The 12,803-nt window shown below is 41.2% G+C and overlaps 1 protein-coding gene across 5 annotated transcripts in view; it reads left to right on the forward strand.

Annotated features, from left to right (window-relative positions):
• PDCD1LG2 (programmed cell death 1 ligand 2) overlaps window positions 1–12,803 on the forward strand; it is a 95,608-nt gene that overhangs the window by 64,646 nt on the left and 18,159 nt on the right. For 3 of the 5 annotated variants that reach the window (XM_054583094.1, XM_054583097.1, XM_054583098.1), the window contains exon 6: window positions 606–2,721. The exons of the other annotated variants lie outside the window; for them this stretch is intronic. In XM_054583094.1, the coding sequence (XP_054439069.1) occupies window positions 606–673 (68 nt within the window). In that variant the 3' untranslated portion in view covers window positions 674–2,721. Of the gene's footprint in view, window positions 1–605; window positions 2,722–12,803 lie in introns of those variants that run through there. 5 annotated transcript variants of the gene reach the window in all.

The raw sequence follows: 12,803 nt of genomic DNA on the forward strand, positions 1-12,803 counted from the left end.
AAACTCAACCTGCAACCTGTCTGGGAGGTCGCTGAGGAATACATACCCCAACCTCCCTCTGCCACCCACTGTGATCCCCTTTCTGTCCTAGGCTACTAGGGGAAAGAGAGCCCAGTGACACAGTCCACAATGTCATCCTCCTGGGACATGAGCAGGATAGGGCAGGGTGGAGATGGAGTCTCTGGGAACAAACAGAAATATCTGGCACAGTGAGGAACTATAAATGATTCTGAATAGGGGAGACCCGTGAACTATGTTTCAGTAGCACTGAGCCATCTGCAGTCCAGAGAATGGAGTGAAGAAGGCTCTTGCTATCGGTCTGGAGAGAGAGGTCAAAGACTTAGGGCAATGGCGGCGGTTGTGGGCGGGGAGGGGGGGGGAGGGGGGCGGGGGGGCGGGGGCGGGGGGCGGGGGGCGGGGGGGGCGGGGGCGGGGGGCGGCGGGTAGAAAGAAAGGTTTTGAACCAAGCTGCCTCCAAATAGATGAGGTGTGGTATTTTTTTTTTCCCTTCAAGTAGTTTCTCACTCACTCCAATCTGTGTTTGAGAAGTTCTTTATTTTCTTATTAGAAAAGTGATTTTCCTGTTCGTGGACTTTTCTCCTCAGATTTGAACATGTGTGTCCAGAGCCGAGGTGAGTTGATGGGACATCCTCAAGAAGTTTCTGGATCCTGAATGAGAATCCCTTGGCCCACAGAGCTTGTTTATAGTGTTCAAATGCATTGTATGACCCAGCACTTTAATCCGGTGACTGCAAAAAGGCTAATTAGCCCCTGGCCACAGTGTGCTGAGAGGGAGTCGGGCAGCCCACCCCCTCGCGGATCCGGCTCTCACCTCAGCAGTCTGTGACTGAGCAAGCACGGCGGCACTTTAGAAAATGACCGCATTGGATCCTGGACCCCAGTGAATGTCCCAAGGCTCCTTCTTGCTTTCAGACTGAAGAGTTCTAAAGTGATTTCCAGAAGAAGAGATAAGTGGAAATTTTAGTTACGGAAAGAGACGGATGGCCAAGAGTTATTTTTATCTATTGTTCCCTCTGTATACTGGGAAAGCCTATTGAGACTATCAACTCACAGACTGCGCTTTACACAAAATCAAGCCATAATTTACATGTTTTATGGTTTACTAGAATCTTGAATGTATTTGGGTTCTAATTAACAGGGAGCATGTAAGTACACAGAAGGCCCAGCTACAAATTGTGGAGAAATGTCATAGTTAAAAATTTTGGCATGCAGTTATGTTGCAAAGATCTCAGATGAGTAGCCATAATTGGTCAAATCCCCAAACAAACGCTTATTTCCTGGCCCTCTATATGATTTTATTTTTTTTAAGTGTCAAATCATATTTTATTTTTAAGGTTTAATATTTAAGTGCTTTTTAAATTTTAAAATAGTTTTAAACTTATCCCAAATTTCTCAGTATACAAAGATTTTTTTTTTTCCTGAGCCATTCAGAAATATCAGCACTGGTTGAGTTAGTGTGCATTCCTGACAACAAAAAACATTCTCCCTTGTAACCACAAGATTACCATCTATTGGGGTATATGATTTTAAACTTGCCCTTTAGTGGCTCAGTTTCCATGTCTGTGATACCAACTAGTCATCGCCTTTGATTGTTGGCACTATAGAAATCCTGTGGGATCCCATTATGTATATGACAAGGTGGGGTGGGGGGTGGGTAAATGGGCCCACCAGCAACAGTTTAATCATGTTACATTTGATCTCTGTGATGGGGCCATGAAACACAAGGCATTAGTTGACCCATGAACCATCCAAATAGAAATGTAAATGTAAGTGTAAATATAAATATAAATATAAATATAAATATAAATATAAATACAAATACAAAAACACTCACATATGCGTATAACAGTCTTTGGTCAGTAGGCCTAAAGCAAGTTCTTAAACTGGTGCTCAGACTAAGGAGAATTTGGAGTTAAGGGGAATGAAGGGTGTGAAAGAATAGCGGTTTGATCTCCAAAATATATAAAGAACTCACATGACTCCACTCCAAGAAGACAAACAATCCAATTAAAAAATGGACAAAGGACCTGAACAGACACTTGTACAAGGAGGACATACACAGGGCCCAGAGACATATGAAAGGATGCTCAGCATCACTAGCCATCAGAGAAATGTGAATTAAAACAACAATGAGATACCACCTCACACCGGTCAGAATGGCCATCATAAACAGATCAACAAACAGCAGGTGCTGGCGAGGCTGTGGAGAAAAGGGAACCCTAGTCCACTGTTGGTGGGAATGCAGACTGGTGTAGCCACTGTGGAAAGCAGTGTGGAATTTCCTCAAGAAGCTAAAAATGGAACTGCCTTTTGTCCCAGTGATTCCACTGCTTGGATTATACCCTAAGAATCTCAAAATGCCAATTCAAAAGAATCTACGCACCCCAATGTTCATAGCAGCACAATTTACAATAGCCAAGTGTTGGAAACAACCTAAATGCCCATCAGGAGATGAGTGGATCAATAAACTGTGGTACATTTACACAATGGAATACTACGCAGCAGAAAGAAAAAAAGAACTACTACCCTTCGTGACAGCATGGATGGAACTAGAGAGCATTATGCTAAGTGAAATAAGCCAGGGGACAAAAGACAAATATCATATGATCTCACCTATAAGTGGAATCTAATCAACAAAACAAATAAGCAAGGAAAATATGACCAGCAACATTGAAAGAAAAAGGAAATGAACAGAGTCAAGAGGGAAGGAGGGAGGGGTGGGCAGGGAAAGGGAAGGGAAGGGAAGAGTGAAGTCAAGGAACATGTATAAAGGACCCATGGACAAAGCCAAAGTGGGGAAGGATTGAGGGAAGGAGGTGGGGGATGGGGACAGGGGAAAGTGGTTGTGGGAAGGTGTAGACAAATGTATTTAAACAAAAAATTTTTTAAAAAATGAGTAAAAGACAACTTATATAACACCTCAGTTCCTCCACTCCCTGTCTGTACAGATCAAAGAATACCTTTGATCTGTTTATTTTTCAAAGTGTTTCAGATATTCTACTTTTGGCTAAGTGCCCATCCAGGGCCCGTCCAGATCAGTACGTTTAATATTCCATCAGGCTGGTTGGCTCCTATAGGTTTGAAAGCCTTTCACTTGACTTTCTCTTCATAACGGTGGGGTCCCAGAGCTGTTCCCCAGGTTCTCTGTGTTGGTCTAATGTCCTTGCTGGTAGAGCAGCATCTCTTAATGCTGTAGAGATCAGGGCAGGTAGACAAGGCCTTCTCCCTGGGGAAGCAAGCCCATCTATTCTGAATCCTACCTCCCCCTTGATATGTGGTTAGCATGCTAAATACTTGGGTGGTAGTGTTTAATTTAGGAACCCAATAGCATCATGGTTTCTGTCAAAATTCCACCATTTTTGATCCTAGATTGGGGCAATTCTCTAGAACACCAAATAGTGAGAGGGATCCTCCCCAGATCCAACATCCTGAAATTCATGCTTCTTCAGGAAAGAAGATTATAAAGTAGTGAGTCCTAGTGTTAGAAATGTTCTATACCAGTGGTCCCCAACTTTTTGGCACCAGGGACCAGTTTTGTGGAAGAGGGAGCAGGGGGCAACATGAGGCAGAACTCAGGCAAGCTTTGTCCGTGGCCCGGGGGTTGGGGACCCCAGTTCTATACTACAGCATGCTCTCATAGTGTCTAACAATTATCAAGTACTTACTATATGCCCAATATTATTTAGTACTTTGTATATATTATTGGAATGAATTCTACCTAAACCCTCTGAAAAAGGTACTATTTATGTCTCCATTTTAAAGATAAGGAAACTGAGGCACAGAGAGATTAAGAAATGTATTAAGGCTGCCTGTTTAATTTGGAAGAGATAGAGCTAATACAATGAAATCATGTTCATTGTACTGGTAATGTGTCCGGATTTCCTACCAAGTAGAACTTTACTGATTACGTATATCCTGTGATTTCTTTTGCTAGTCAAGGATTCGCTTTACTCTTACTCAATCCAGAGAGGCACTATAGGAGGCGGGATGGAGTGAGGCTCTGTCCTCAGAGATTCCAACCCCATTTTGAATATATATGAGTTATGCAACTTTGGATATCTCAGTCAATCTCTCTAAGCATCAGATTCCTTATCTAAAAAATGAACAAAAAGAGTATTCAGCACCTTCCTTTATGAGGCACTCACTGTGTGTGACAGACAGTAAATATCTGATAAATATGTGGTTAGCATGCTAAGTACTTGGGTGGTAGTGTTTAATCTTAGGGGAGGGGTGTAATAAGGGAACTAAATGGTAATGGAAAAAATACAATAAGATTAAATTTTTTAAAAAATCAAGTGCCATTGATAATCCATGCCAGCTACTATACTTTGCTAAATAGGCAGTGCCTGGACCCTATCAGAGCTGCGGAATGTTTCTCCTAAATCCTACTCCTAAGGGATTTCCAAGGAATTTCCATCCAAAAGATACCAGCATCACTTTCTCATCCCATGTACAAGTTCTCCTTTATACAGAACACCTCCTTTCTGGGACCTCATTTCTCCCTGGCAAAATTCTATCCATCCTTCCAATGCCAGTTCTGCCAGTGAATATTTTCTGATTTTCCCCAACTGAATATGAACTCTTGTTTTGGGCACAGTAGTGTTTTCTTTGTTCCTCTCTGGAGCAGCTGTCTTTCTCAGTTTTGAGTCACATGCATTTAAGCATATATTTGGTTTCCCCCTTAGACTGTAAACTCCTGGAAAGCAGGGAGATTGTGGGATTTTGTTATTCCTGGAACATCCTGTGTGTGATAGATACCTCATGCATGATTGGCTATGAGAATCATTACAATATTGAGGAGAATGCTACACTTTTTATGATCTCAACATGATTGGTTAAAATGTATATAAATGGCCATCTTTAAAATAAAAGAACTAGATGAATTTTAAGTCTTAAAAAAAAAGTACCTTTTACAGAGGAAGCAAAAACAGTATTTGGGAGAGTTTGAGGAATTGAGAAAGACCAAACAAACAAAAATCACCTATGATCTCATTATCCAAGCAAACATATTTTCACTTTTGCTGTCAACATTTGCTCTTCATCCAGACATGTACAAAATTTCAGCTATAGCTGTAGCAAGTAATTTTCTATCCTCTTTTCAAATTTGTTACTGTATCATAAGTTCACACCTATGTTGCTGACTGGTCTTCCTAATTATCACCTTTAATGATTCATGACGATGAAATGGAATTGGGCCCAAACTCTACTTATCACCGGGCCACTATAAGCTATTATCCCCTTATCTGTGGAAGAGATGTTCCAAGATGCCCAGTGGATGCCTGAAACCACAAATAGTGCTTATATATACTGTCCTATTTTTTTTCCTACACAAACACAACTATGATGAAGTTTAATTTATAAAATAGGCACAATAAGAGGAACAACAATAACTAATAGTAAGATGGCAGCCTAAGATGGGAAACACAGCTCACCTCCTCACACAACCATACTAAAATTACAACTAAACTACAGGACAACCATTATTCAGAATCACCAGATATCAAGCTGAATGGAAGTCCTATAGCTACAGAATTAAAGAAGAAACCACACTGAGACTGGTAAGAGGGAGTGGAACACGCTGGTCCCACATCGATGTGTGGCAGGTAAAAATCAGGAGGAATGTCTAAGGAGTGAGAAGTCCACAACAGGCACCCCCATCCTAGGGGTCCAGTGCCAGGAAGATAAGTCCCTATAACTTCTGGCTATAAAAAACAGTGGGGATTGAGGCTGTGGAAGACAGAAACTACTGGACTCCTTGGCAGTTCCTCTTAAAGGGCCCATGTTCAGACTTACTTGGACTCAGTCCTTCTGAGCTACAGCACCAGGGCAGCAGCTTGAAAGGCACTAGCGGTACATGAGGAAAAACTAAAGTGTCTGGCATCAGGGCAAGAGCTGGGGGACAGCTTTCTCCCAGACAGAACTGCTGGCAGAAGCCATTTTTCTTTCTCTGAGCCATCCCACAACACACAGAGCTAGCAGGCGGGTGCCATATCTGAGTCTCCATCAACTTGGCTCACACCATTTGCCCAACTCTAGTGATTCCCTGAGGCTCTACTCTACCCAATTTTCAGGCAAACCCAAGCTGTTTCCAGTGGCTTTTCCATACAAATGGTTTGACTTGGCTCATGCTTCAGATTTTCCTAAATCCTCTCAGACAAGAAGCATCTAACCTCAGCAAGCCCCATACCTCTTGATAAGTGGCCCCAGGCCAGGCAATTGAAGCAGGTAGCATGGCCCTCAGCTTGGCCCTCACTTGGGCCACATCCAAACCCAGTACAAGTAGCAGATATTTGCAGACTGCTTTGTATCTTATGCCAGGTGGACCCAGACAGAACACAAGCAGGGGATGACCGTGGTCTGCACCTCCCAAGGAGCCCCAGATCCAGCATACCCAGTGGACAGCAAAAGACCATGTGGGAGTGACACCACTCAATCACTTCCACAGGTGACACACTCAAGAGGTAGACTCAGCAAGCACCAGAGCCCAGCTGAAATAAGTCTTGCTCTGGAGGGTGGGTCTCTGGACAGTTGATTTTCCACAGTGGTCAGATGTTGGTGATCAATGGTCACAGCCAGTCCTTGCAGCTGATTGGCCTGGGAAAATCACTCCCATTGACCTGCCAACAGCAATCAAGTCTTGACTACAAGAGGAGGATGTACTCAGCCCACACAGTGAGTGCACCTCAAGTACCCAGCTTGTGGGATAAGGGAGGCTTTGCTACTGAACTCTATAGAAGGATGCCTACTATATTAGACCACCCTACCAAGCCAGGGAGTCCTGGCAGCTCTACCTAATACATAGAAACAAACACAGGGAGGCTGCCAAGATGAGGAGACAAAGAAACATGGCCCAAATGAAAAAACAGATCAAAACTCCAGAAAAAAAAAGCAAACAAAATTTAGACAAACAATGTACTAGACAGAGTTCAAAACACTGGTTATAAGGATGCTCAGAGATCTCAGGGGAAGAGCAGATGAACTCAGAGAGAACTTCAACAGTATAAAAAGGACATGGAAACTGTGAAAAAGAACCAGTCAGAAATGAAGGATTCACTCACTGAAATGAAGAACAATTTACAGGGAAACACCAGTAAAGTGGATGAAGCTGAGAACCAAATCAGTGATTTGAAATATAAAAAAGCAAAAAATACCTAATCAGAACAACAACAAAAAGAATCCAAAAAACATGAGGGTAGTGTAAGGAGCGTCTGGGACAACTTCAAGAATACCAACGTGTACATCACTGGGGTACTGAAATGGGACAAGAGAGCACAAGAAATTGAAGGCCTGTTTGAAAAAATAATGATAGAAAACTTCCCTAATATGGTGAAGAAAATAGATATACAAGCCCAGGAAGCACAGAGAGTCCCAAACAAGATGAACCCAAAAGGGCCCATACATCATAATAAAATTTCAAAGTTTAAAGACAAAGAGAGAATCTTAAAAGCAGCAGAGAAAAGCAGTTAGTTACCTCAAGGTAGCTTCCATAAGGCTGTCAGTTGATTTCTCAAAAGAAACTTTGCATGCTAGTAAAAATATTGGCAAAAAATATTCAAAGTGAAAAGAGCAAGGACTTACAGCCAAGATTACTCTACCCAGCAAAGCTATTGTTTAGAATCAAAGGGCATCTGAGAGTTTCCTGCCAGTGTTCTCCTCTAGGACTTTTATGGTGTTACAACTTATATTTAAGTCTTTTAACCAACAATACAAAGATGCAAGGGAAATAAGACCAGCAACACTGAAAGGAAAAGAAATCAACAGAGACAAGAGGGAAGGAGGGAAGAGGGGTGGGGAAAAGGAAGGGAAGGGGAAAGTCAAGGAACATATAGCAAGGTCTCATGGACAAAACCAGAGGGGAAGAGCTGAGGGAGGGAAGAAAGGAGGGGACAAGGGAAAGTGGTGGGGGGTAGGCAGAGACAAATGTATTTGAAAAAATAAATTAAAATAAAATTTAAAAAAAAAGAAAGAAAAAGAATCAAAGGGCAGATACAGAACTTCCCAGACAAGAAAAAGCTAAAGGAGTTCATCATCACCAAACCATTATTATATGAAATGTTAAAGGGATTTATTTAAGAAAAACAAGATCAAAACTGTGAACAATAAAATGGCAATAAATAAATATCAATAAATCAAAATAAGCAAACACGCAGGACAGAAATAGAATCATAGACACAGAAAATGTTTTGATGGTTAACAGATGGAAGTGGGGGCCAGGGGAATGGGCAAAAAATGTGAAGGGATAAGAAGCACAAACTCATAGTTAAAGAATAATCATGGGATGCAAAGCACAGCATAGGAAATAGAGTAGCCAAAGAACATATATGCATGACCCATGGACATGGTCAATGGTGTGGGGATTGCCTGAGGAAATGGTGGGGCTGGGTAGAGAGGGGCAAATGGGAAAAAATTGGGACGACTGTAATAGTATAATCAGAACAATTATAACAGTACACTCTAATAAAATTTATTTGAATGTGGTCTCTCTCAAATTATCTTATTGTTCTCTACTCATTTTTTCACTTAAAGGAAGCATTGTACACAATTTGTTTGGCATATACTAATTTCCAGCATCATTACTCTTATTCTTGGCCCATTATTAGGTAAAATAAGGTTACTTGAACACAGTCACTGAGATACTGTGACAGTCAATCTGATAACTGAGATGGCTACTAAGTGACAAATCAGCAGGAAGCAAATACAACATGATTACAGTGGACAAAGGGTCAATGGGGAGGACAAGAAACAGCAGGTCAGTGTGAGATTTTATCACAGTACTCACAAGGGCTCACAATTGAAAACTTATGAAGTGTTTATGTCTGAAGTTTTCCATTTAATATTTTCATACCACAGTTCACTGCAGGGAAGTAAAACTACAGATAAGGGGGGTATCGTAAGCCTCTATTTTGACCAGCGGACCACAGCGGCATTTGGGGTTCCTAAACATTAATGTCATTTCAGAGTAATGTTTAGGAATCCCTGAAAAGTCTGTCTTTCCATCTTTCCCAATGTACAGACACCTTAGTAAATGACTTCAAGCCCCTTTGGGGATGGCTTGGAAGAAGATCTACCATAACTATTTGTGGCATTGTTGCAGGGTCCTTTCTCAAGAGGTTCTATTTTTCCCTTCAACCAGGAGCTTCAGATCTGTGAACTGATAAGGTCCAGGAATCGAAAAAGCTATGATTCTCAGCTGTGGGGCTCAAGTCAGATTTCTATTATACAGATCAAATAATGCTTTGGTAGTCTGGCCATAGTTTAATTCTTAGAGTCAACTACCAACAGAGATCCCTTTGAGTAAAAAATTCTGATTGCCACTCTGGGATTACATCATACCCACTGAAATCAGGAAGCCCATCTCAGTAGCAGCATTTCCCACTATCATCCTTGGCCTACAGAAAACAGCCACTCGGAGGTGTTTAAGATTGCTTGGCTCCCTCACTAATGCATTTCTCAATGCTTTAGTGAAGGGAATATTCCTTGAACACTTTCAGAGCCGAGTGGGATGAGGAAAGATGCCAAGGTTGTCCATGTACTCAAAAGGGTGGGTACTTATACCTCTCTAACCCTTTAGAATTGTTCCTGTACATCACGTTAGAGAAATTCTGTCCATTGAACATCATAGAATGTAGCCTATGGTTGAACACAGGTTTCAGACAACTAAGCCAATAGAGCCACTCGTAGCTATTCGAGCTAATACATATGTTTCAGCTAGCTCTTGCTTTATAACAGAGCTTAGTGGTTTATGTTTATCATATATGTTTTTATGATTTTACGGGTAAACAATTTGTACTGGGCTCAGCTGATGCAAGTTATTTTTGCTTTACATGATGTCAGCTGGGCTCACTTATGCATTTGCAGTCAGTTTACAGATTGACTGAAGGATGCTGGTCTTAGGTGACTCACATGTCTTGGATTTGGTGCAAGCTACTGGTTGGGCCATGTGTATCCATTAGATTAGTCCATGTCTCTTCAACATGAAAGCTGATCCATAAATGGCACAAAAGAGGGCAAGCCCCAGTGTGCAAGTGCTTTTCAGGTTTCTGTTTGCATCACATTTGCTAATGTCTCATTGGCCAAAGATAGTCAGAGAGCCAGGGGAGAGCCAAAGTGGCATGATTCCCTGGGGACTATTACTATAACAATCTGTCATAGCATTAAGCCTAAAAATCTATGGAAGTTTTATTAGATCTAGGCTATCTAAATTTGGCTCCAACCCCATGTTCTGTTCTAAGGGTATCTAATACCCTTAGAATCCATCTGCATATATATGAGCTAGGTTTCTTCTAATATAAATTTAAGAAAGGAGAGAGATAAGGGAGGAAAGAAGAGGAAGGGCCTAGTTAAAGAACAAGTATAAATGACCCATGGACATGGACAACAGGGTGGGGATTGACTGTGGGAGTGGGGGATGGGTGGGGCAGGAGAGAGAAATGGGGGAAACTTGGGACAACTATTCTAGAACACCACCACGAAATAATAATAATAAAATAAAAAATTAAATTTGTAGGAGAAAAAACATACTGTAATTCTTTTGGAGCAAAAGTCTTTTACCCCTTAACCATATTTTGCCCTTGTCCCCCAAAATATGCTGAGATCTGACCCTAGATAAATCCTGAAGGCCATGAGAGTTAGGTCTGCCTTCATGATTACAGGGTGGCTATCAGTAGTTACGAAACCTTCCATGTTCAAATCCACCAAAAAACAAACAACAAAAAAATAAACAGAGCACTTTTCCAGGGTTCCAAGGAAAAAAATCCCAAGATGTACTCGGACAAGCTTATGTCTTGTGCCCTTTCCTAAACCAATCACCAAAAAAAAAGAAAGAATATGCGAGTGATGTCTTAAGTTTGGAGCTCCATTTTGGACATTTGAACTGCAAGTGGAATGTCTGATAGTCCCCAAGTAGGAATGGATGCTGGAGAGGCAGACGCCAATGTCCACTACCAACACCATTAATTTAATTAGTCAACAGCTGATGAGCTCTTACTATACACAACGCTCTGTTAGGGGCTATGTAGGGACTTTATCTTCAAGGAGTTAACAACTACCCAGGGAAACCAAAACTGAGTGCAGCCCTGGTGTGTGCAAAATGTTGGGACAGATGCATAAGCATCAAAGTGATAACCTTTATGCTGAGGTGCTCAAAGTGTCAAAATATACTTAGGGACTTTTCCTGGAATGTAGAGCATTGGATGTCAGGAGCCTATTCTTTTTAAAAAATCACTATCAGATAAGACCCATGAGCAAAAATACTTCCTAATTTGAGATAAAATGTCACATTTTCAGAAGTTAATCATCCCATTTTTTCTGATAATATACTTCTGACTATTGTGGCATGTAGGTGTGTTAAAGTTCTAGGAAGGGTTGTCTAACATTCCCCCTTGTGCTGAGCTTGAAATATCAGATTGCCTATGTCATATTACCAGTAGCCATCCTGAGGTTAATTAAGGTTTTCATTATAGCTAACTTTCATACCATGTGCCAGATGTTGTTCTAGTTGATCTCATTTAAACTTCACAATTCAATAAAATAGGGGCCATTATTGTTTCCATTTTACATGTAAGCAAACTAAGGCCTAGTGAAATTTGAAAAATTGCTCATGTCACATAGCAGAACTAGTCTTAACAGTTCTGCAAGCCAGCCATGTGACAAGAAGTCAGATCCTAGACCTGTGACACAGTCAAGCTCTTGTCATATGGTATTTTTAACTTATGTATATGTTCGGTTTTCTCCAAAAGCCTGTGAGGTGCCGGGGAGCAGAAGGGGATTTTTATTTATTTATGTAGTTCCAGAACCTAATACAAGGATTGGTACATATAAAATGCTTAATAAGCCCTGGTTGGTGTGGCTCAGTGGATTGAGCGCTGGCCTGAGAACCAAAGGGTCTCCATGTCAATTCTCAGTCAGGACACATGTCTGGGGTGCAGGCCACATCCCCAGTAGGGCGCACATAAGAGGCAACTACACATTGATGTTTCTCTCCCCCTCTTTCTCCCTCCCTTCCCCTCTCTCTAAAAATAAATAAATAAAAATCTTTTTAAAAAAGAAAATGCTTAACAAATATTGTGGAATTGAATTGAAGACTTCAGTCTAGGAAAAGGTGGTCAGTATGGAAAAATGTGTTAGTGAATCCCAAGCCTGTCCAAAGCAGAGGGGTCCCTAGCCCATGCATTCCTACCACCTGTCAGGCCTACCACTCCAGTGGCAATGAATGCATCAGATTCACACAGCTGGATGCTATCAGTCATTGAAATCATTACAGCCACTGTCCCCACTCCCTGCCCCATCCTAAGTCTATGGCTACCGAGAACCCGATTATAATTTTACCTCTCATATAGACTTTTCTATGGGAATAGCATGTTCTGAAACAAGTTCTGATCTGCAGGTTAATGGTATTTTATTTTTTACGGTAGGGAATTGTTTTCAAAGTTTGGTTAGCACCATCCATGTTTTTAGTCTAATTCTGAGTATACAGAATCAAATTTCTGAACTTCTAAAACAAGACCTTGGTGATACCAATAAGAAATTGTTTCTTTTAAGAGTGCTTATGGTGCTTCCTCTAACATCGTGTCTAACTGTGCATTCTCAGCAGCAGGGTCCTTTTAGGAGAAGTAAACTCAAAGAGAGTAGCATGTTTTCTGCTTAGTTCCATTTGTTCTATAAAAATAGAATTCCATGGTAAAACAGAGCAGCTGCAAGAAATACAGAGGAAGCAACTAATGCCTGGAATTTTGAGTAGTTCAGATCAAGGAGAAATGGAATCAGGCCACTAATCAAAACAG

The sequence above is a fragment of the Pteronotus mesoamericanus genome, unplaced genomic scaffold (assembly GCF_021234165.1).
Source record: "Pteronotus mesoamericanus isolate MK-2021 breed Mesoamerican mustached bat unplaced genomic scaffold, CSHL_Meso_final contig_73, whole genome shotgun sequence".
Classification (NCBI taxonomy): domain Eukaryota; kingdom Metazoa; phylum Chordata; class Mammalia; order Chiroptera; family Mormoopidae; genus Pteronotus; species Pteronotus mesoamericanus.